This window comes from Pristiophorus japonicus, chromosome 11 (genome assembly GCF_044704955.1).
Source record: "Pristiophorus japonicus isolate sPriJap1 chromosome 11, sPriJap1.hap1, whole genome shotgun sequence".
NCBI classification, from domain to species: Eukaryota; Metazoa; Chordata; class Chondrichthyes; family Pristiophoridae; genus Pristiophorus; species Pristiophorus japonicus.
In genome coordinates, this window is record NC_091987.1 from 147,064,672 (window position 1) to 147,090,087 (window position 25,416).

Below are 25,416 nucleotides of genomic sequence, written 5' to 3' on the forward strand. Positions count from 1 at the left end.
AAAAAATAGCCAATAAGCTTCCGCCTCACTTTGACAGACGAGGCTCCCATGCTGCGTGATTCCCGTGGTCATCCAGTAAAAATCAAAAGCTCTGGCTAAAAACCCTTTTAAGAGCATCACAACAAGCACATAATTACTTCTATTAGGTCACCTGCCTCAATGGCATGTTGGCCTTCACAGCGTGGGGATTTGAATATAGGAGCAGGGAGGTCTAACTGCAGTTGTACAGGCCTTAGTGAGGCCACACCTTGAATATTGTGTATAGTTTTGGTCTCCTAATCTGAGAAAGGACATTCTTGCTATTGAGGGAGTGCAGCGAAGGTTCACCAGACCGATTACTAGGATGGCAGGACTGACATATGAAGAAAGACTGGATCGACTAGGCTTATGTTCACTGGAATTTAGAAGAATGAGAGGGGATCTCATAGAAACATATAAAATTCTGACGGGATTGGACAGGTTAGACGCAGGAAGAATGTTCCTGATGTTGGGGAAGTCCAGAACCAGGGGTCACATTCTAAGGATAAGGGGTAAGCCATTTAGGACCAAGATGAGGAGAAACTTCTTCACTCAGAGAATTGTGAACCTGTGGAATTTTCTCCCACAGAAAGTTGTTGAGGCCAATTCACTAAATATATTCAAAAGGGAGTTAGATGTGGCCCTTATGGTTAAAGGGATCAAGAGGTATGGAGAGAAAGCAGGAATGGGGTACTGAAGTTGCATGATCAGCCATAATCATATTGAATGGTGGTGCAGGCTCGAAGGGCCTACTCCTGCACTTATTTTCTATGTTTCTATAAGTTCTGAGGAACAAGAACAGGGTCTGAAACGATGGGTCTACCGGGGCAGTCCTGTTTGTGGATCTTGGGAAGGAGATAGAAGCTGGCTGTGTGGGATTGGGGAACTATGAGGTTGGTGGCTGTAAGGGAAGATCTCCAGAGGAGATGTGGTCAGTGACGAGGTAGGAGGAGGTGTCAGAGAATTGGTGATCAGCCTCTGCAAGGTAGAGGTTGGTTTGCCAAACAACAACAGCGCCACCCTTGTCAGCAGGTTTAATGACAAGGTTGGGGGTTGGCTCTGAGCGAGCGGAGTGCTGCAAGTTCAGAGGGTGGTAGGTTGGAGTGAGTGAAGGGAACAGAGAGATTGATACGACCAATATCCTGTCGACAGTTTGCAACAAAGAGGTCTAGAGTGGGGTAAGAGGCCAGAGGGAGGGGTCCAGGTAGAACAAGAATTCTGAAAACGGGAGAAAGGGTCGGTTGTGCGGGGGTAAGACTTCTGGCTGAAGAAGTGGGCACGAGGCGAAGGAGGCGGAAAAAGAGCTCAGCATCGTGCCGAGCTCGAAATTCATTGAGGTGGGGGCGTAAGGGATTGAAGCTCAGGCCTTTGCTGAGTACTGATCATTCAGGGTCTGAGAGGGGAAAGTCAGAGGTGATAGTGAAAACACGGCAGGGGGTGAGATTGGAACAAGGGATGGGATCAGAGGGAAAAGGGTTCCGGAGGGGTGTTGGTGTCCAAGAGTTGCTGAAGTTTACAATTCTTGACACCTGAAAAAGGAAAAAAGTTTTTAGTTAAAGCGCCGGATGAGGCGAAGGATGAAATGGAACTGTGGACCAGGACAGCTTAGAGACAGTGAGTCGGTGCTGCTGAAGAGAGAAGTGGAGAGTGTGCAAGTGGCAGCACGTAGCGTTGTGTGGATCCCAGGATGCAGCGAGAGCAGTGGTTTGAGGAATGTTGAATATCTCGGAGATATCTGTAATCCTGGGTGGATCCAAAACATGAAGGGTGGAATTTCAGTTGGAATCCACATGGAGTAAGTCCGAGGCGTTACTGAGGAAAGAGATGTGGCTGTGAAAGCGAGTCTTGGCAGATACTTGATCTTTGATTTTTTTTTCTCTGTCTCCCATGGCAGCTGGTAATTATTCCACCATTCACACCCTATCTAGACTAACCTTTATCTAACTTCTGCCATTACCATCTCAAATCGGCCCATCATCCCTTTTGTCTCTCTAATCTCTCCTGTCTTCCACCCTATCACAGACCTTCCCGTTTGTTCTTTTTTCCCCCTCCACCTTTCAGTGCTCTTTAAAAATCCGTTCATTTCGAACATTCGCCAGGTCTGACGAAGGGTCATCGACCAGAAAGGTAAACTCTGTTTTTCTCTTCACAGATGCTGCCTGACCCGCTGAGATTCCCAGCATTTTTTGTTTTTATATCAATGACAAATTAATCTGTTTCAGAGGTAATGACTGAGTGATAAGTGTGGCTCAGGACACCTGCTTCTCTTCAAATCTTTTGAAGGATCTTTCACATCAACCTGAACAGACAGACAGGATATCAGTTTAAAATCTCATCAAAAACATAACACCTCTGATGACGTCCTGTGGGATATAGGAATTGTCCTGTGGGACAGTGAGGCTCAGCAGGAACTGTCCAATCCTTGGATGTCCCAAGAACTATAGTTTGCAAGGCTGGTATATGAAGTTAGCAACACCTTATTTCTTCAGCTCGAAATAGTCTGGGAATTGGGCGGGTTATGGAAGGGCTGATATTTGGTGTTACATCGTCACTTCACTGACCATTAAAAGATAATGTTCAACACCAAATTGATGCCAGCAGTTTGACTTTGATTTGTCACAGTCTACCATTAAAGTGGTAGAATACTCAGCAGTGATCTGAAATACTCTCTTGATTCTATATCATGAGCATCAGTGGTTTTTGTTTAGGGCTTTCTGTATAAGCATCTGCTTTATAAAGGAGCTATATTTATCATAGAATGGGTGCAGCATGGAAGGCGGCCATTCGGTCCATAAAGCCCATCCTAGCTCTTTCCAAGAGCACCTCAGCTCTTCCCCGAAGCCCCGCAATTTTTTTTCCTTCAGGTACTTATCCAACTCCCTCTTGAAAGCCATGATCGAGTCTGCCTCCACCACCCTTTCAGGGAGTGCACTCCAGATATAACCACTCGCTGCGTAAATATTTTATTTCCTCATGTCGCCTTTGGTTCTTTTGCCAATCACCTGAAATCTGTGTCCTCTGGTTCTCGAAGCTTCTGCCAATGAGAATCATTTCTCTCTGCCTACTCTGTCCACATCTCGCATGATTTTTAATACCTCTATCAAATCTCCTCTGCTCTAAGGAGAATAACCCCAGCTTCTCCAGTCTATCCACTTAACTGAAGTCCCTAATCCTTGGAATCATTCTAGTAAATCTTTTCTGCACCCTCTCTAAGGTCTTCACATCCTTCCTAAAGTGCGGTGCCCAGAATTGGACACAATACTCCAGTTGAGGCTGAACCACTGTTTTATAAAGTTTCATCATAACTTCCTTGCTTTTGTACTCTATACCTCTATTTATGAAGCCCAGGATCCCGTTAGCTTCTTTAACTGCTTTCTCAGCCTGCCCTGCCACCTTCAACGACTTATGCACATATATCCCTAGGCCTCTCTGTTCATTCACCCCTTTAGAATTGTACCCTTTAGTTTATATTTCCTCTCCTCATTCTTTCTACCAAAATGAATCACTTCACACTTTTCTGTATTAAATTTCATCTGCCACATGTCCGCCCATTCCACCAGCCTGACTATGTCTTCTTTAAGTCTATCACTATCCTCTTCACTGTTCACTATACTTCCAAGATTTGTGAATTTGCAAATTTTGAAATTGTGCCCTGTACAGCCACTTTCAAATCATTTATATCAACAAAAGCAGTGGTCCTAGAACCGACCCCCGGGGAACACCACTGTATACCTTCCTCCCGTCTGAAAAACAACCGTTCACCACTACTCTCTGTTTGCTGTCCCTTAGACAATTTCCTATCCATGCTGCCACTGTCCCTTTTATTCCATGGGCTTCAACTTTGCTGGCAAACCTATTATGTGGCACTTTGTTGAACGCCTTTTGGAAGTCCATATAAACCACATCAATTGCATTGCCCTCATCGACCATCTCTGTTACCTCATCAAAAAACTCAATCAAGTTAGTTAAACACGATTTGCCTTTAACAAATCTGTGCTGGCTTTTCTTAATTAATCCACATTTGTCCAAGTGACTGTTAATTTTGTCTCTGATTATTGTTTATAGAAGTTTCTAAAACTACCGAGGTTAAACTGACTGGCCTGTATTTGCTGGGTTTATCTTTACACCTTTTATGAACAAGAGTGTAACATTTGCAATTCTCCAGCCCTCTGGCACGTCCCTGGTTTATAAGGAAGATTGGAAGATTATGGCCAATACCTCCATGATTTCTTTCTTCATTTCTCTCAGTATCCGAGGATACATCCCATCCGGTCCTGATGACTTATCTACTTTAAGTACATCCAGCCTTTCCAGTACCTCTTTATCAATGTTTATCCCATCAAGTGTCTCTACTACCTCCTCCTTCACTATGTCTATGGAGCAGCCTCTTCCTTGGTGAAGACAGATGCAAAGTACTCATTTAGTACCTCAGCCATACCCTCTATCTCCAGGCGTAGGTCTCCTTTGTGGCCTCACCTCTCCTCTTACTACACATTTACTATTTATATGCCTATAGAAGACTTTTGATTATCTTTTATGTTGGCTGCCAGTCTGTTCTCATACCCTCTCTTTGCCCTTCGTATTTTCTTTTACACTTCTCCCCTGAACTTTCTATATCGAGATTGATTCTCAGATATATTCTCGACCTGACATCTGTCATACACGCTCTTTTTCTGCTTCATCATATTCTCTATCGCTTTCGTCATCCAAGGAGCTCTGACTTTAGTTACCCTACCTCTCCCTGCTAATCTGGTTAACGAAGACCCAGTGCATGTTTTCACTCAGGTTAACGTACTGTTGGCTTACTTCCTCCAACATACCTTCCTCAGCACTGTAACTTGCAAATAGGAATTTGTTTTCTCTTCAATGATTTTGATTTCAGCTTCCAGCTTTGATGGTGGTATCGCTTCACCTGAGGGGAATTTCACAGCCGTTCGTTCTAGTTGCAGAGACGAGCTATGCTGTGGTGAGCTTATAGTTTCAGCCTCTTTTCCAAAGTCACTGAATTGATCGGACTGCTTCTTGCTTTTCTTGCTGGAAGCGTGCTCTTCCTTGAATGCCAAAAGTTTTTCCTGGTCATATTGGAACAACTTCTCAGGCGTTTCATCGGGGTACATACTTGGGACTACTGGAATAGGAAGATGTTGTGAAGGATCGAGCTTGGCCTGTATTGACCTCAACTCCTCAGTTAGGTTGGTGATTTGATGAACAATATCAATCTTTGTATCACGAAGGTTAACTACCTTCCTGCTCATTTCAACTTTGATTTCATGAATCTATAAAAGACGATAAAGAAAAAAATATTTCATTAGGTTGTATGGATGCAAGTAGAATACCGCAGAGGGTTGAGGTTTTGCGTGCTATATAATTTTCCAACCATCGGATGACCCCAGAAGCTGGTATGTGACATGAGTTAACAAACCCATCTATTGCAGGCCAAAGATTACAGGCTTCAAACCCCTCAGTGTAACTTCAGAAATATGTAGGCTTGTTGATGAAATTTAAGGGACACGTATAGCTCAGAGCTAGTGCTAATGACCGACCAAAAACTGTGGTGCTACCCACTTAGCACAGTAAAAGAGATATAAAACATACAATTATCACACTTTCAGATTGTATATTGTGTTATATGAATGGTCTGTACACATCTCTCCATACACTGTATATTGTATACACCATATATTAAACAATTTGGGAAAACTTTTAAACTTTTAAACAACTTGGAGAATTTTTCTTTTGAAGCCTCTGGAGAAACTTTTAAATAACTTTGGAAAACTTTGGAAGAAACTTTGGAAGAAACTTTTAAAACATCCCTCGGAACTTCAGCGGACAACTGACCTTCCTAATGCCTGCCCCTAACCAAGCCTCGGGCCACCTACCATCAAGGGCGCTAGTCGGCGCTGAGCTTGCTGCCAACACCTCGCCGTAGGCAATTAGGTTCATACAGCAGTGCCTGGTCTCCAGTCGTCTTGGAACTCCTTGCCACTGGACCAAGACCTTGCTCAGCTAAGCCCGTGTGGTTGCCGGTGTGCAGCGGCCACCCCACATTAAAAGAACTCATGAACAGACATCTTCCACTTCATTAACATGAAGTTCGGGACCTAGAACGTCAGGACCCTCATGGACAACTCCAACAGCAACAGGCCAGAACGCCGCACCGCCATAGTTGCCCGGGAATTTAGATGCTTTGACATTGACATCGACATCGCCGCCCTAAGCGAGACCCGGCGGGCAGGGGAAGGCCAGCTCAAGGAACAAGGTGGACGTCACATCTTTTTCTGGAAAGGAAAACCAGAGGAAAAGCGCCGCCTTCATGGAGTCGGCTTTGCCATCAAAATTGAGCTGGTCGACTGCCTCAACGACTCCCCCTGCGGGGTTAACGAACGCCTCATGACTCACCCTATTCCAGAACCAATGCGCCACTGTCAGTAGTGCGTGCGCTCTAACACTCGATGCAATGGATGAGACCAAAGACGAATTTTATTCCAACCTTGAAACATTCCTGTCCCGCGTCCCCATGTACGACAAACTGATCTGCCTTGGTGACTTCAACGTCAGGGTCAGCAAAGCCACAGCCCTCTGGGGAGGCGTGATTGGGAGAGAGGGGGTAGGGAAAGCCAACTCCAGGGGTACCCTACTCCTGACAAAATGTCTAGAACATGAACTCCTCATCACCAACACCCTGTTCCGTCGAGGGACAAATTCAAGGCATCGTGGCAACACCCTCGCTCCAAACACTGCCACCTGCTCGACTATGTCATCGTCTGAGCCAGGGATCGCAAGGATGTGTGCATCACCCGCACCATAACAGGAGCTGACGACTGCTAGATCGACCACTGCTTAATCCGATCCATCATCGACATTAACATAGCCCCAAAGCAGAGGGGACAGCAGAAGCAGTGCTGCAAAATAGTCAATGCCGGGGCACTTAAAGACCCAGCTAAGAGAGCCCTATACAGCCAGCGCCTCTCAGCTAACCTGGCGTGCCTTGATGACCCTGAGATGCTGAATGCTCACAGTGCTTGGTCTGCCCTCCAGGCCTTCACAACCAGTGCCTGTGAGGAGACACTTGGTCACTCAACCAGAAAACACCAGGACTGGTTTGATGAGAATGATCAGGAGATCCAAGAACTAATAGATTGCAAGCGCAGAGCATTTCTGAGCCTCAAGCAACAACCCAACTTGGGAGCAGCAAAACAACATTACAGATGGCTCAAGGCTGAGGTCCAACAAAAAACCCGGGATCTAAAGAACAGGTGGTGGATGGAGAAAGCACAGGAGATACAACAACTGGCCGACAGCCACAATATGCGAGGATTCTTCATCGCAGTCAAGGCCACCTATGGTCCAAACTCCCAAGGCCCCACCCCACTGCTGGCCAAGAACGGGAAAACACTCATCAAGGACACCAAGACTGTCAGGGCCCGCTGGAAGGAGCACTTCGAAGATCTCCTCAATCGAGACTCTGCCTTTGACTCGAGTGTTCTCAACTCCATCCCGCAGCATGCGACCCACCACCACCTCAATGAAACCCCAACGTTGCACGAGGTAGGAAAAGCTATAAAACAGCTCAAGAACAACAAGGCTATGGGAGCGGATGGAATCCCTGCTGAGGCTCTAAAGTATGGCGGAGAGACGCTGTTGGCGTGGACACATGATCTCATCTCTCTCATCTGGAGGGAGCAGAATATGTTGGGAGATCTCAGAGATGCAGTGATTGTGACCATCTTTAAAAAAGGGGACAAGTCCGACTGCAGCAACTACAGAGGAATCTCCCTGCTATCAGCCACTGGGAAAGTTGTCGCTAGAGTTCTCCTCAATCGTCTTCTCCCTGTTGCCGAGGAGCTCCTCCCGGAGTCACAGTGCAGATTCCGTCCCCTATGGAGCACAACGGACATGATCTTTGCAGCGTGACAGCTGCAGGGAAAATGCAGGGAGTAGCGCCTTAAACATGGCCTTCTTCGACCTTACAAAGGCCTTTGACACTGTCAACCGTGAGGGTCTATGGAGCGGCATCCTCCGTTTCAGATGCCCCCAAAAGTTTGTCAACATCCTTCACCTGCTCCATGACGACATGCAGGCCATGTTCCTTACTAACCGATCCATTACAGACCCAATCCACATCCGGACCGGGGTCAAACAGGGCTACGTCATCGCTCCAACCCTCTTCTCAATCTTCCTCGCTGCCATGCTCCACCTCACAGTCAACAAGCTCCCCGCTGGAGTGGAACTAAACTACGGAACCAGTGGGAAACTGTTTAACCCCCTACGCCGCCTCCAGGCCAGGTCCAAGATCACCCCAACCTCTGTTGTTGAGCTACAGTATGCAGACGATGCCTGTGTCTGTGCACATTCTGAGGCTGAACTCCAGGATATAGTCGATGTATTTACTGAGGCATATGAAAACATGGGCCTTACGCTAAACAGCCGTAAGACAAAGGTCCTCTACTAACCTATCCTCGCCACAAAGCATTACTCCCCAGTTATCAAGATCCATGGTGCAGCCCTCGACAACGTGGACCATTTCCCATACCTCGGGAGCCTCGTCAACAAAAGCAGACATTGATGCGGAGATTCAACATCACCTCTAGTGCCCCAGTGCAGCCTTCGGCCACCTGTGGAAATGTGAGTTCGAAGATTAGGCCCTCAAATCTACCACCAAGCTCATGGTCTACAGGACTGTAGTAATACCCGCCCTCCTGTATGGATCAGAGGCATGGACGATGTACAGAAGACACCTCAAGTCACTGGAGATATATCACCAACGATGTCTCCGCAAGATCCTGTAAATCCCCTGGGAGGACAGCGCACCAACATCAGAGTCCTCGACCAGGCCAACATCCCCAGCATTGAAGCACTGACCACATTTGATCAGCTCCACTGGGCAGGCCACATAGTTCGCATACCAGACACGAGACTCCCAAAGCAAGTGCTCTACTCGGAACTCCTTCACGGCAAACGAGCCAAAGGTGGGCAGCGGAAATGCTACAAGGACACCCTCAAAGCCCCCCTGATAAAGTGCAACATCACCACTGATACCTGGGAGTCCCTGGCCAAAGACTGCCCAAAGTGGAGAAAGTGCATCCAGGAGGGCGCTGAACACTTCCGAGTCTCAACGCCAAGAGCGTGCAGAGGTCAAGCGCAGGCTGTGGAAGGAGCATGCGGCAAACCAGTCCCACCCACCCCTTCCCTCAACGACTATCTGTCCCACCTGAGAGAGTCTGTGACTCTCGTATTGGACTGTTCAGCCACCAAAGAACTCACTTCAGGAGTGGAAGCAAGTCTTCCTCAATTCCAAGGGTCTGCCTATGATGATGATGATGATGGTACTCCCACAGTGCTATTAGGGAGGGAGTTCCAGGATTTTGACCCAGCAACGATGAAGAAATGGCAATCCAAGTCAGGATGGTGTGTGACTTGGAGGGGAACTTGCAGGTGGTGGTGTTCCCATGCACCTGCTGCCCTTGTCCTAATAGGTGGTATAGGTCGCGGATTTGGGAGGTGCTGCTGAAGAAACCTTGGCGAGTTGCTGCAGTGCATCTTGTAGATGGTACGCACTGCAGCCACGGTGCCCCGGTAGTGCAGGAGTGAATGTGGAAGGTGGTGGATGGGGTGCCAATCAAGCGAGCTGCTTTGTCCTGGATGGTGTTGAGCTTCTTGAGTGTTGTTGGAGCTGCACTAATCCACAGTGTTATGTGAATGGTTCTGTGCACATATCTCCATACACTGTATATTGTGTTATAAGAAGATAAGAAATAGGAGCAGGGGTAGGCCATTTGGCCCCTCGAGCCTGCTCTGCTATTCAATAAGATCATGGCTGATCTGATCATAGACTCAGCTCCACTTCCCCGCCCACTCCCCATAACCCTTTACTCCCTTATCACTCAAAAATTTGTCTATCTCCGCCTTAAATATATTCAATGACCCAGCCTTCACAGCTCTCTGGGGCAGAGAATTCCATAGATTTACAACCCTCCGATGGAAGAAATTTCTCCTCATCTCGGTTTTAAATGGGCGGCCCCTTATTCTAAGACTATGGGCCCAAGTTTCCACACGATAAAAAACAGGCGCCCCTCCGAGCTGGGCGCCCGTTTATCGCGCCTAAAACGGTGCCTAAAAAAAAACTCGCGATTCTGGAGCGTTCTGCAGCTCCTTGTCTGCCTGGCGCGGCGCCCAGGGGGGCGGAGCCGACACTCGCACCGATTTTGTAAGTGGGAGGGGGCAGGTACTATTTAAATTATTTTTTTCCTGCCTGCAACGCTGTGCATGCGCGTTGGAGCGTTCGCGCATGCGCAGTGTGAAAAAAACATTGGCACTCGGCCATTTTTGTAGTTCTTTGTAGCTGTTTAATTTTTGAAATTTTTAAAAATAAAAGCACATTGCCATCAGCACTTGTAGCTTTCTCACTGTTTCCTTCCCCCTCCCCCGCGAGAAGAACGGGCGCCTCCTCCTCCCCCCCCCCACCCCGCGGGAAAGAACGGGCGCCTCCTCTCCCCCCCCCCCCCCCACCCCCTGCAGGAAAGAACGGGCGCCTCCTTCCCCCCCCCCGCGGGAAGAACGGGCGCCTCCTCCCCCCCCCCCACGGGAAAGAACGGGCGCCTCCTCTCCCCCCCCCCCCCACCCCCTGCAGGAAAGAACGGGCTCCTCCTCTCCACCCCCCCCCCCCCCCCGGCGGAAAGAACGGGCGCCTCCTCCCCCCCCCACGGGAAAGAACGGGCGCCTCCTCTCCCCCCCCCCCCCCGGCGGGAAGATCGGGCGCCTCTCCCCCCCCCCCCCCGCGGGAAAGAACGGGCGCCTCCCCCCCCCCCCCCCCCCCGCGGGAAGAATGGGTGCCTCCTCCCCACCCCCCGCCTGAAAGAACGGGCACCTCAGGTTGACTGCAGCATTCTCCGTGCCTTCACACAGGTAGGAAGATAGTTTATTTAATCTTTTCTTTGCTTATAAATGTTTATTCAGGTTGGATTTATTTGTATAATATTTGCAGAAGTATAAATAAGGATTTATTGTAGAATTTAATGACTTCCCTTCCCCCCCCACCTCGTTCTGGACGCCTAATTTGTAACCTGCGCCTGATTTTTTAATGTGTAGAACAGGTTTTTTCAGTTCTACAAAAATCTTCACTTGCTCCATTCTAACTTAGTTTGGAGTACGTTTTCACTGTGGAAACTTTGAAATCAGTGGCCGGACACGCCCCCTTTTGAAGAAAAAAATTCTGTTCCACTTCTCTCCATATACTGTATATTGTTTTATGTGAATGGTCTGTATATATCTCTACATACACTGTATATTGTGTATTGTGAATGGTCTGTATATATCTCTACATACACTGTATATTGTGTATTGTGAATGGTCTGTATATATCTCTACATACACTGTATATTGTGTATTGTGAATGGTCTGTATACATCTCTACATACACTGTATATTGTGTATTGTGAATGGTCTGTATATATCTCTACATACACTGTATATTGTGTATTGTGAATGGTCTGTATACATCTCTACATACACTGTATATTGTGTATTGTGAATGGTCTGTATATATCTCTACATACACTGTATATTGTGTATTGTGAATGGTCTGTATATATCTCTACATACACTGTATATTGTGTTATGTGAATGGTCTGTATATATCTCCACATACACTATATTGTGTTATGTGAATGGTCTGTATATATCTCCACATACACTGTATATTGTGTTACGTGAATGGTCTGTATATATCTCCACATACACTATATATTGTGTTATGTGAATGGTCTGTATATATTTCCACATTCACTGTATATTGTGTTATGTGAATGGCCTGTATATATCTCCACATACACTGTATATTGTGTTATGTGAATGGTCTGTATATATTTCCACATTCACTGTAAATTGTGCACAGAAAAGATGCCCTGAGCCACTTTAGTCACAGTGACAGGATGCATTTATTTTCCCATATAATCATCACCCCGTCCAACAAACTGTTGAGAGATATGACTATGAGTATAGAGCTGCTACAGTCAGCTGAAAGGGAACTCAGCAGGTTCTTGTTATGGGCGAAGCTGTCACTCAGTTGAGGCTGATAATGAGTAATGGGCAACCAACGTCATCTGGAACTTGCTGCAGTCCAAGAGGAATTTCACAGTTTTTCTTGACGGGCCACAGATTTGTTCCTCTGTATTTTGCCTCTCACAGGAACAGGCATTCCTGAGTGGGGGTTGGCCAGTGCCTGGGTTTGCAATGTCGATTGGATGGTCAGAGTTGATGAGTCTGATGTTATCTTCCTGCTCTTCTTTTCAACAATTTTTGAACTTTATACAATAATGCAACAAGAAAAGAGAAATGGAGACTGCAGAGAGGGCGACGTCAACAAGAAAGGGGCCAGAAAGATTCAATATGGTTGGAGCTCAAAGATAAAAAGGGTTTGTCACATTAGTAGGGATATATTATAGACCTCCAAATTGTGGGAAGGAGTCTGTGACCACCACTCCATTTGAGGAAGGAAATCTGCAGTCAGATTAGAGAGACAATTATAAATAACAAGATTATTGTTCTGGGAACATGTTGGCTAAGTGCGATTAGGAATGTTTCTTCTCCTTTTTAGGCAGTCCCTCAGATTCGAGGATGTCTTCGGAATGTTTACTCACATGGAGAGTAAGCACTGAGGGACTGGTTGGGCCGAATGGTCCATGGTCTGTACTGTAACTGTTATGCAATTCAGTACATTCAGGCCAAACTCCCTCTGCTGCCTTGAAACTCCGTTGATTTCCTGCAGCGCAGTGTGCGTAATTGATGAATTCATTAAACCAGGCAGTTTTCAAGGTGTCAAGACAGATGCTCGACTGCATACTGTTCCCACCCAGAAGAACATGCAAGGGAAATTTACCAATTCCATGCTCCTCAAAAGTAGCATGGGTGACAGATTTGGGACTCTGACCCATGTAGAGGAGGTGAACATATGCGATCCACAGCAAATTCTACATGAGTACATACCAGCTCCTCGAGGCGAATAAGCTGGTTCCGTTTTTTCTCTGCATTAATACGCAGATGTTCTGGTACAGTGTAGTCAGCAGCTGTTTTTAACTTGAAATCTCCCATATTCTCCTGAGCTTCTTTGATCTCTGCCACATCATTTGGATCTTCATAGTTATCATCGGGTCTGCTCAAGTAACTACAGAAAACAAAATGGCAATGTAAGTGCTTCTGTTGTAGACATAGTGCTCTCACCACCACCCCCCTCCCCCATCCCCCCTGGCCATAGGAACATGAGAATAGGAGTAGGCCATTCAGCCCCTTTAGCCTGTTCCATCATTCAACAATATCATGGCTGAGCTGTGCCTCAACTCCATTTACCCAAGCTGTAACTATTATTACCCTTGCCTAACAAAAATGACCATACTGGGTGAAACAACTAAAGCTACAGAACAGTTAGGATGTGGGTGTCATGCAGGCCCCATCCATTATAAACACTCCAAAGAAACTGAGTGAAGACTTCCAGTCATCCCTTGCTACAGTCGCTATCTCATTGCTGTTTGTGGGAACAAATTGGCTGCTGTATTTCCCTACATTATGACATTGACTACACTTCACTAATAACTCATTGGCTGCAAAGCGCTATGGGATGTCCTGTGGATGTAAATGCAAGTTCTTTTTCTGTTTCTATGGTCAACAACTTACATTTATATAGTGTATTTAATGTAGTAAAACGTCTTAAGGTGCATTATCAAAGATTGATACCGAGTCAAAGGAGACATTAGGACAGATGACCAAAAGCCTGGTCAAGGAGGTAGATTTTAAGCAGCGTCTTAAAGGAGGAAAGAGGCAAAGAGCCTTGGGGAGGGAAATCCAGAGCTTTGGGCCGAGACAGCGGAAGGCATGTCGCCAATGGTGAAACGAAGGAAGTTGGAAAGAGGTCAGAGTTGGAGGAATGTAGAGATCTTGGAGGATTGTAAGGCTGGAAGAGGTTACAAAGATAGGGTGGGGTGAGGCCATGGAGGGATTTGAACATAAGGATGAGAATTTTAAATGAAGGTGAACCAGGAGCCAATGCAGGCCAGCAAGCACATTGGTGAACGGGACTTGGTGCAAGATAGGATACGGGCAGCTGAGCTTTGGCTGAGCTCAGGTTTATGGAAGGTGGAAGCTGGACACACTCAAACTTAGTTTAAGAGCATGACTTCAGCTGATTGAAAACTCTTTTGCCAGTCGCCAGACAAAATTTAATCCAGCACTCGGCATTGATACAGAAACACAGCACGTCTATTGCAAAGTTCAAACTATCATCATCATAGGCAGTCCCTCGGAATCGAGGAGGACTTGCTTCTACTCTTAACATAAGTTCTTTGGTGGCTGAACAATCCAATACGAGAACCACAGTCCCTGTCACAGGTGGGACAGATAGTCGTTGAGGGAAAGGGAGGGTAGGACAGGTTTTCCGCACGTTCTTTCTGCTGCCTGCACTTGATTTCTGCATGCTCTCGGCATTGAGACTTGAGGTGCTCAGCGCCCTCCCGGATGCACTTCCTTCACTTAGGTGTCAGTGGGGATATTGCATTTTATCAGGGAAGCTTTGAGGGAGTCCTTGTAACGTTTCCGCTGCCCACCTTTGGCTCATTTGCCGTGTAAGAGTTCCGAGTAGAGCGCTTGCTTTAGACAGATTGTCCGCACCCCCGGGTGAAGTACATTCGCGTGGGACAGATTGGGCTATTTACCCAACTCTCGCCCAACAAATGTCCTTCAAACTTTTACACCTGGTAAAAGCAGGCGCATAGCTTACTTTTTACCAGTGTAAGAGTTTTAAAACATAGAAAGAGTAAATTTAAACACTCATTTTTATATTAAAAACCCTGTCCATTAAGGCAAGTTTATTTTTAAACACTACTAAAATACACAAAAAATGTGCAAAAAATATTTTTTTCTCCAAAACATTTAATTACATTTAATTTCAATTAATTTTAAATATGTGAGCTGTTTTATTTATTCATTATGCTGTGTTTTGGTGTCTTTCTCATTGATAGTAATGATAGTCCATAGAAACAGAGCTCCCACTTTTATCAATGAGAATACTACCGAGTGATTGGTGGTCCTGGCCCACGTGACTCCAGCTTGTACGTACGTACGGGGAAGACAGGTCCCCATGCGCTGCGTAGCAAATCTAGGCCTCCAACCAGAATCCTACGCTCCTCCGGGACCACCAGGTACTATTGTAGATTTTTTTCAGGTCTGAGGCGTCCATATGAGGGAAGCCTCCGACCGCAATTTCCCCCCCCCCTCCCCCACCCCGGTTATAAAAGGGCAGATCCACCAGAAATAGTGAGCGAAGGGAACATAAGAAATAGGAGCAGGAGTAGGCCATACGGCCCCTCGAGCCTGTTCCGCCATTCAATAAGATCATGGCTGATCCGATCATGGACTCAGCTCCATTTCCCTGCCCACTCCCCATAACCCCTTATCGGTTAAGAAACTGTCTATTTCTGTCTTAAATTTATTCAATGTCCCAGCTTCCACAGCTCTCTAAGGCAGCGAATTCCACAGATTTACAATCCTCAGGGAAGAAATTTCACCTCATCTCAGTTTTAAATGGGCGGCCCCTTATTCTAAGATTATGCCCTCTAGTTCTAGTCTCTCCCATCAGTGGAAACATCCTCTCTGCATCCACCTTGTCAAGCCCCATAATCTTATATGTTTCGATAAGATCACTTCTCAATCTTCTGAATTCCAATGAGTAGAGACCCCCTCATTCCCAGAATCAACCGAGTGAACCTTTATCCGAACAGCCTCCAAAGCAAGTATATCCTTTCGTAAATATGGAAACCAAAACTGCATGCAGTATTCTAGGTGTGGCCTCACCAATACCCTGTATAACTGCAGCAAGACTTCTCTGCTTGTATACTCCATCCCCTTTGTAATAAAGGCCAAGATTCCATTGGCCTTCCTGAATGCATCCACTATGTTGCTACAAAGGCTTCCAGACTGCACTGGGGTAAGAGGGATCTCTACCCATTGCCATGATCCATCCTGTCGTAAATTCTAGGGTCAGCCTCATTAGGTTCATTCTGGATGGGCTCCTGGCAGTAATATTCCCCTGGGGGGGGGGCGGAGGGGGAAGAGGAGAGGGGCCATGATGTTGCAAGATTTGAACTGTTGCTACAGGTTACAGGGGCAGGCCAGGAAATTGAAACGTTTCAGGAAGCTATGTCAGCAAGTGAAGCTTCAATGCACGGAGCTCAAAGCATACTCTGACTCATTGGTGGACGAACATCTAGCACAAATAAGTCAGAGGAGGAACCAAATGTTTGTGACAGAGTTTGTGGCAGGCATCCATCCAGAGGGAGGTGGCCACTTCCTTCTCCCCTGGCACTGCACAACGGTGCCAGAAAAAAGATTCAGTCATCTCACAAGGGTAGTTCAGGTAAGAGGGTGTGGCACCTTGTAAGAAAGTATTGCAATTATGCAACGCTTTACAACTTCCCCTCAACCAACTTTCAACCATCAATGTACGGGACATCCTGCAGAACCCTTCACACCCCCTTCCTGCTCCCCATCCTTTGTGCCTTTCTCTCACAGCGTTCCAGAATGGCTGCACTGTGAGTCTCACCCGAGCACTTGCTTGTTACAAGCTCCATGGTTTGCCTGCTGCTAGCTGCATGAGCTTACATGTCATGGCAAACAGTGGCCATTCGTACTGTTCTCTTTCTCCTTGAAGCACAAAGTGGATCTTTATCGAAAGGTAGAGAAGGGCTACAGGAAGCCTCCTCTCCCCAATATTCAGCCTCGAACCAGGACTGAAGAATTTTAGCTATGAGGAAATATTGGATAGGCTGGCTTTGATTTCTTTGGAACAGAGGAGACTGAGGGGAGATCTTATTGAGGAGTATAAAATTATGAGGGGCCTAGATAGAGTGGATAGGAAGGACCTATTTCCCTGAGCAGAGGGGTCAACAACCAGGGGCATAGATTTAAAGTAATTGGTAGGAGGATTAGAGGGGATTTGAGGGGAAATTTCTTCACCCAGAGGGTGGTGGGGGTCTGGAACTCACAGCCTGAAAGGGTGGTAGAGGCAGAAACCCTCACCACATTTAAAAAGTACTTGGATGTGCACTTGAAGTGCCGTAACCTACAGAGCTACGGACCAAGAGCTGGAAAGTGGGATTAAGCTGGATAGCTCTTTGTCAGTCGGCGCGGACACGATGGGCCGAAATGGCCTCCTTCCATACTGTAACTTTCTATAATTCTATGAAGCACTTGCACTGTTGTGCAAGTGGGTAGGCAGAGAGCCGAGCGAGGGGAGACAGGGAAGGAGGAAGGCAGGTGCCAGCTACAGGTTGGTCATAACATTCAACTTCCCTGCCTTGGCATGCAGCACACAGAATTTGACTTTCAGATCCATCAGCAAACCCTCATGGACTTCAGTAGAACAGTGAGTGACCTACATTACAATAGTGACTACACTTCAAAAGTACTTCATTGGTTGTGAAGCGCTTTGGGACGTCCTGAGGTCGTGAAAGGTGCTATAGAAATGCATGTCTTTCTTCTGTATGGATAATCAAATGGGAATTGTACACAGGAACAGCAGTAAGCCATTCAGCCCCTTAAACCTATTCTACCATTCAAATGGTGGGATGACTGTTCTGAACCTCAACCACATTTACCCACTCCATATCCCCTGACACCTCATGTAATGTATTTGCTTCATGGGTTTTTGCTTAAGAATTCATAGCAACACATTGTTATTAAGAACTAGTTGGTTTAGTAACAAAAGGTTTAACAATCACACTACACAGGCAGACAGGAAGCAGAGAGTAGGAATAAACGGGTCCTTTTCAGAATGGCAGGCAGTGACTAGTGAGGTACCGCAAGGTTCAGTGCTGGGCCCCAAGCTAGTTACAATATACATTAATGATTTGGACAAAGGAATTGAATGTAATATCTCCAAGTTTGCAGATGACACTAAGCTGGGTGGCAGTGAGGTGGATGCTAAGAGGCTGCAGGGTGACTTGGACAGGTTAGGTGAGTGGGCAAATGCATGGCAGATGCAATATAATGTAGATAAATGTGAGGTTATCCACTTTGGTGGCAAAAATAGGAAGGCAGAATATTATCTGAATGGTGACAGATTAGGAAAAGAGGAGGTGCAACGAGACCTGGGTGTCATGGTACATCAGTCATTGAAAGTTGGCATACAGGTAAAGTAGGTGGTGAAGGCAGCAAATTGCATGTTGGCCTTCATAGCGATAGGATACGAGTATAGGAGCAAAGAGGTCTTACTGCAGTTGTACAAGGCCTTGGTGAGGCCACACCTTGAATATTGTGTACAGTTTTGGTCTCCTAATCTGAGGAAGGACATTCTTGCTATTGAGGGAGTGCAGCGAAGGTTCACCAGACTGATTCCCAGGATGGCAGGACTGAAGAAAGACTGGATCAACTAGGCTTATATTCACTGGAATTTAGAAGAATGAGAGGGGATCTCATAGAAACATATAAAATTCTGACGGGATTAGACAGGTTAGATGCAGGAAGAATGTTCCTGATGTTGGGGAAGTCCAGAACCAGGGGTCACAGTCTAAGGATAAGTGGCAAGCTATTTAGGACCGAGATGAGGAGAAATTTCTTCACTCAGAGAATTGTGAACCTGTGGAATTCTCTACCACAGAAAGTTGTTGAGGCCAGTTTGTTAGATATATTCAAAAGGGAGTTAGATGTGGCCCTTATGGCTAAAGGGATCAAGGGATATGGAGAGAAAGCAGGAATAGGGTACTGAAGTTGCATGATCAGCCAAGATCTTATTGAATGGTGATGCAGGCTTGAAGGGCCGAATGGCCTACTCCTGCACCTATTTTCTATGTTTCTATGTACACATTACAGTTCATCCACCAGTCTCTCAACCACCCGCCTCATCGTGGATTCCCCAACCCAACTGGCTGGAGTTTTATTGAGTCTTGTGAACATCATGTAACTGGCTAAGCCACTCCCAACTCAACAGCTGTACAAACCTGTGAGCATACGCACAGGTACATACATTACACCTTACTTATTAAAATCTGTTGATCTCATGTTGATAATTTCAATTGACCCCCAGCCTTTTGGAGAGCAAGTTCTAGATTTCAAATACCGTTTGTGAGAGACAAATTGCACTGCTCTATTCTTCTTAATCTTTCCTAGGTGTTCCACTGCAAGAAGCAGAGGTTGAACAGGACGAGGAGCCTGCTGCCTGGGTGGGCATTATTTCTTCACATACACAATCAGTCACATGTTCCATACTGCGAGACAGCCCGGAGACACTCAACCAGGTCAAAGAGCCAGAGGGGTGGGGCGCTGAGCACAAGTGGGCCAGAGGAGTTGGGGACAGAGCGTAAGAACGCTGATGACCAAAGGGTCATGAGACATCTACTCTCGGGGGAGGACACTGATCTCAGCTTTAAAAAGAGGTTGCTATCAGAGTGTGTGTGTAAACACTAGGGCTGGTCTGAGAATGTGTCTCATGTATTAGATACACCGAAGGTGGTGCTTGTAACCCATTTATACGACATTGTGGTGGATGCGAGTTCAGCTCTGAAATCCATCCTGGAAGTATGGCAGCCCCACCTTCAGTGGAGGCCCGTATACAGAGGTCCGAAGGACAGTCGATGCTTCTTTCCTGCACCTTCTACTGCTCCTCAGGGCAAGGGCACCAGATTACTGACGGCAGTCTCTAGCTGGTGAATTTGAAATACTCATTTCTCTGCTCCCGATAATACTCAGATATGCCCAGGAGATGGAAATTGCCGCAGAGTTATTTAAATTATATCCTCCTCTGCACCCTTTTGCAATTTCAGCATCCCAACAACAGAGCACTGCCATGTGTGGTGAGAAAGGATAATGCAAAGAGCACCTTAAAATACATTAAGAACAAACATGATGCTTGATATACATTTACAGGTAAAGCCATTACATTATCCATCATTAATCATTTATCAAACTAACTATTGAATGTTTAAAAGGAGTTAACCACGACAACACCAACTCCCATTTATATCCTGCCTTTAATGTGGTAAAATGTCTCAAGGCACTTCACAGCAGCGTTATCAAATGAAATGTGATATGAGCCACATAAGGAGATATCAGGAGAGGTGATCAAAAGCTTGGTCAAAGAGGTAAGTTTTAAGGACGCCTTAAAGGAGAAGGGCGAGGCGGAGAGGTTTAGGGAAGGAATTCCCTAAATTGAAGGCACTGCCACCAATGATGGAGTAACGGAAATCGTGGGTGCACATAGAATACATGCACAAACATATATAATATATATATATAAATACACACACACATTAGAATGTATCATCAGTAAGCTGGGTAAAGTTCTCAGTCTTCTTTTCTTTACTTTCCTCACTGAAAACCAACAACATTTGAATAGTTAAAAGAAATAATCCATCACTCACAGATGTTGCCATTCCTTTTTTCTCTGGTCAATTTTGGCTTTTGCTTTATCTGTTTTATTGATCAGATTCTGCAGTCTTTTAGCTTGTCTTAATCCAACATTCATCTTTGCTTGTGTGGGTTGTGAACTCCGCAACAGATCAACGTCTATGTCCTGTTGCTTTGCCAAATCCTTATCAATGCCTAAAAAAGTGTAGAGCAGCAATTCATCAGACAATGAGTCAGAGCTATCCATTCCCCTTAACTAGAGGTTGCAACCCAAGCCTCAACTTAAACATGGGAGACAGTGGGTCGCAGTAACCTTGGCCCATCAAAAGGGCAGACTATGAGATAACATGGCAACTTTTGGCTTCTAACAAGAAGATTGCTCCAGAAACAAAGATGGACATCTTCTCTGCTTCATCCAAACCGAAGCTGACCAGTGCTGCATTAACTGCAGACTAGAAGTTGGCAAAATAAACTACAGTGACATTGGAACCAGCTCTGGGACACAAGTGGTCTGCACAGGATAAATGTGCTTGACCTAGACATGGCTGGAACTAGAGTCCTCACTGGGAGAGGAATTAGTGCGATGGGGGAGGATGTTGAAACAAGAGGAAGAGGGAAACAAAGAAGCAGAAAGGAAACCAAAGGATTAAGGGGCAAGGAATATTAAAAGAAAAACAGAGACAGGTTTGAATAGTTTGTATATAAATGCATGAAGTATTGTAAATAACATTGGTGAGCCAGAGGCACAAATTGCTATGTGGGCTATGATATAATTCATTAACAGGGGCATGGAATTCATTAACAGGGGCATGGCTTCAGCTAAAGTAGGATGGGAAACTGAACATTGCTGGTTGCAAAATATTCAGGAAGGAAAGAGTAAGAAAAACAGCAAGAGAGAGGGCGATGTTATCAAAAACTCCATTTATAGCACCAGAATGTAAGGATGATGTAGGAGCTGGTGCAAAGCTACATCTATGTGCTTAGAGTTAAGGAATCTCTATTGGGAGTATATTATAGACCACCAAACAAGGAAAAGGAGACAGAGGAAGAGATACATGGACAAGTTAAAGAGAATTGCAGGAACAATAAGGCCATGATAATGGGCGACTTTAATTATCTAGAGATAGACTGGGGTAATAGGAATGTAATGATTGGGGCAAAGAATTTGTTAGAGGATGGGTTTTCTTACTTATAAGTTATTCCTCAAAATAATAGGGTTCACAGCATTACAGATAGACATTTGCAGATTTATTAAGCACATGATAATAACTATTAGTGACAATAATTAAACATACATTAACTATTCGTTCCTGGGATGTGGGCATCGCTGGCAATGCCGGCATTTATTGCCTTTCTCTAATTGCCCTCGAGAAGGTGGTGGTGAGCTGCCTTCTTGAATCGCAGAGGGCAGTTAAGAGTCAATCACATTGCTGTAGGTCTAGAGTCACATATAGGCCAGACCGGGTAAGGACGGCAGATTTCCTTCTCTGAAGGACATTTGTTAAGCAGATGGTTTTTTACAATAATCGATAGTTTCATTACTAACACTAGCTTTTTATTTCAGATTTATTTCATTGAATTTAAATTCCCCAGCTGCCGTGGTGGGATTTGAACTCATGTCCCGAGATCATTCGTCCATGTCTCTGGATTACTGGTCCAGAAATAACATAAGAACATAAGAAATAAGAGCAGGATTAGGCCCTACGCCCCCTTGAGCCTACTCTGCCATTTAATATCATGGCTGATCGGCCTCAACTCCACTTTCCCGCTCGATCCCCATATCCCTCGATTCCCCTAGACTCTAAAAATCTCTCTCTCTCTCAGCCTTGAATATATTCAGAGATTCAGCCTCACAGCCCTCTGGGACAGAGAATTCCAAAGATTCACCACCCTCTGAATGAAGAAATTCCTCCTCATCTCTGTCTTAAATGGCCTACCCCTTATCCTGAGACGGTGCCTCCTCATTCTAGACACTCCAGCCAGGGGAAACAACCTCTCAGCATCTACCCTGTCAATCCTCTTCACAATCTTGTATGTTTCAATGAGATCACCTCTCATTCTTCTAAACTCCAGAAAGTATAGGCCCATTCTACACAATCTCTCATCATAAGACAGCCTTCTCATCGTAGGAATTAATGTAGTGAACCTCCAGTGCACCACCTCCAAGGCAAGTATTTCCTTTCCTTCCTCAGATAAGGAGACCAAAACTGTGCACAGTACTCCAGGTGTGCTCTCACCAAGGCCCTGTACAATTGTCACAAGGCTTCCTTACTCTTATATTCCAACCCCCTCTCAATAAAGGACAATGTGCCATTTGCCTTCCTTATTGCTTGCTGTACCTGCATGCTAGCTTTCTGTGTTTCTTGCACAAGGACACCCAAATCTCTCTGAACACCAACATTTAAAAGTTTCTCACCATATTCTCACTATTCTTCCGACCAAAGTGAATAACCTCACATTTACTACATTATACTGCATCTGCCACCTTACTGCCCACTCACTTAGTCTATCTATATCCCTTTGCAGACGCTTTGTGTTCTCCTCACAGCTTACTGTCCCACCTAGCTTTGTATCATCAGCAAACTTGGATACATTACACTCGGTCCCTTCATCTAGTTCATTAATATATATTGTAAATAGCTGAGGCCTTAGCACTGATCATTGCAGCATCCCACTAGTTGCAGCCTGCCAACTGGAAAAGAGCCGTTTATCTCTACTCTCTGTTTTCTGCCTGTTAACCAATCTTCTATCCATGCCAATACATTACCTCCAATCCCATGGGCCCTTATCTCGTGTAATAACCTTTTACGTGGCACCTAACATAACCACTATGCTACCGTACCCCGAGGAACAGCAGCACTTGCGGCAAAACCTCGCAGGTTTTCAAGGCTGATCAAGGCCTCACTGACTCTTTCAAATTCTTTTCTTTCAGTCCTGTTATGTCTCAGCATTACCTCCTCCTCATCATCATCATAGGCAGTCCAATGCAGAATTACAGTCTCTGTTACAGGTGGGGCTGACAGCGGTTGAAGGAAAGGATGGGCGAGGAGCCTGATTTGCCGCATGCTCCTTCCGCTCTCTGCGCTTGATTTCCAAATACTCTCGGCGACGAGACTAGAGGTGCTCAGCGCCCTCCCCAGATGCTCTTCCTCCACTTTGGGCGGTCTTGGGCCAGGGACTCCCAGGTGCCGGTGGGGATATTGCATTTTATCAAGGAGGCTTTGAAGGTGCCCTTGAAATGTTTCCTCTGCCACCTGGGGCTTGCTTGCCATGTAGGAGTTCCATCTTCCATCCTTCAAATTGAAGCTCGGGAGCTGGAACGTCAGGACCCTCATGGACAACCAAACAGCGATAGACCGGAATGTCGCACTGCTGTCGTTGCCCGGGAACTTAGACGCTTAGAAGGCAACATCACCACCCTAAGTTGAGACTTGGCGGGCAGCGGAAGGCCAGCTCAAAGAACAAGCTGATGGTTACACCTTCTTCTAGAAAGGCAAATCAGAAGAACGCTGCCTCCATGGAGTTGGCTTTGCCATCAAGAATAAGCTGGTGGGCCATCTCAGAGATTCCCACTGCGGGGTAAGCGAATGTCTCATGACTCTCCGACTCACCCTAGCCCGGAACCAGTCATCAGCGCGTACGCTCCAACACTCGACACAACAGAGGAGACCAAAGAGGAATTCTACTCCAGCCTTGAATAATTCCTGTCCTGAGTCCCAACGGACGACAAACTGATCTTGCTCGGCGACTTCAACACCAAAGTCCGTAAGAACACAGACCTCGGAGAGGCGTGATCGGCAGAGTCGGTAGGTAAAACCGTTACCCTGCTCCTGATAAAATGCCTAGAGCATTACATTGTCATCACCAACACCTTGTTCCGTCAGAGGGACAAGTACAAGGCATCATGTCAAAACTCTCACTCCATACACTGTCACCTGCTCGACTATGTCATCGTCCGAGCGAGGGACCGCAAGGATGTGTGCAAGGAAGAGGGAGGGGAAGAGGGAGGGGAAGAGAGGGGGGAAGAGGGGGGGGGAAGAGGGAGGGGTAGGGGGAGGGGGGCGAGGATGAGGGCGCGGAGAAGGGGTGAGGGAGGGAGGGGAGAGGAGGGAGGGGAGAGGAGGGAGGGGAGAGGAGGGAGGGGAGAGGAGGGAGGGGAGAGGAGGGTGGGAGAGGAGAGGGGGGGAGGGAGGGGAGAGGGGGGGAGGGAGGGGAGAGGGGGGGAGGGAGGGGAGAGGGGGGGAGGGAGGGGAGAGGGGGGGGAGGGAGGGGAGAGGGGGGAGGGAGGGGAGAGGGGGGAAGGAGGGGAGAGGGGGAGGGGGAGGGGAGAGGGGGGAGGGAGGGGAGAGGGGGGGAAGGAGGGGAGAGGGGGAGGGGGAGAGGGGGAGGGGGAGAGGGGGAGGGGGAGAGGGAGGGGGAGGGGGAGAGGGAGGGGGTGGGGGAGGGGGAGGGGGAGAGCGAAGGAGAGGGGAGGGAGAGAGCGAGAGGGGGAGATGGGGAGGGGGAGAGGGGGAGGGGGAGAGGGGGAGGGGGAGAGGGAGGGGGAGGGGGAGAGGGAGGGGGTGGGGGAGGGGAGGGGAGAGCGAAGGAGAGGGGGAGAGAGCGAGAGGGGAGAGCGAGAGGGGGAGAGGGAGAGGGGGAGAGGGAGGGGAGAGGGAGGGGGAGAGGGAGGGGGAGAGGGAGGGGAAGAGGGAGGGGAAGAGGGAGGGGAAGAGGGAGGGGAAGAGGGAGGGGAAGAGGGAGGGGAAGAGGGAGGGGAAGAGGGAGGGGAAGAGGGAGGGGAAGAAGGAGGGGGCGAGGAGAAGGGGAGGAGGAGGGGGTGAGGGAGGGGAGAGGAGGGAGGGGAGAGGAGGAGGGAGGAGGGAGGAGGGGGAGGGGAGGGGAGGGGAGGGAGGGGAGGGAGGGGAGGGAGGGAGGGGAGGGGAGGGAGGGAGGGAGGGAGGGGAGAGGAGGGAGGGAGGGGAGAGGGGGTAGGGAGGGGAGGGGGAGGAGGAGGGAGCGGAGAAGGAG

At 47.1% G+C, this 25,416-nt stretch overlaps 1 protein-coding gene across 1 annotated transcript in view; it reads right to left on the bottom strand.

Annotated features, from left to right (window-relative positions):
* The window catches only part of LOC139275611 (cilia- and flagella-associated protein 44), a 292,909-nt gene that overhangs the window by 77,187 nt on the left and 190,306 nt on the right, over positions 1-25,416 (bottom strand). The window contains exons 23-25 of the mRNA XM_070892782.1: positions 20,421-20,601; positions 13,003-13,180; positions 4,839-5,294 (exon numbers count right to left, since the gene is read on the bottom strand). Of these exons, the coding sequence (XP_070748883.1) occupies positions 4,839-5,294; positions 13,003-13,180; positions 20,421-20,601 (815 nt within the window). The remainder of the gene's footprint in view (positions 1-4,838; positions 5,295-13,002; positions 13,181-20,420; positions 20,602-25,416) is intronic.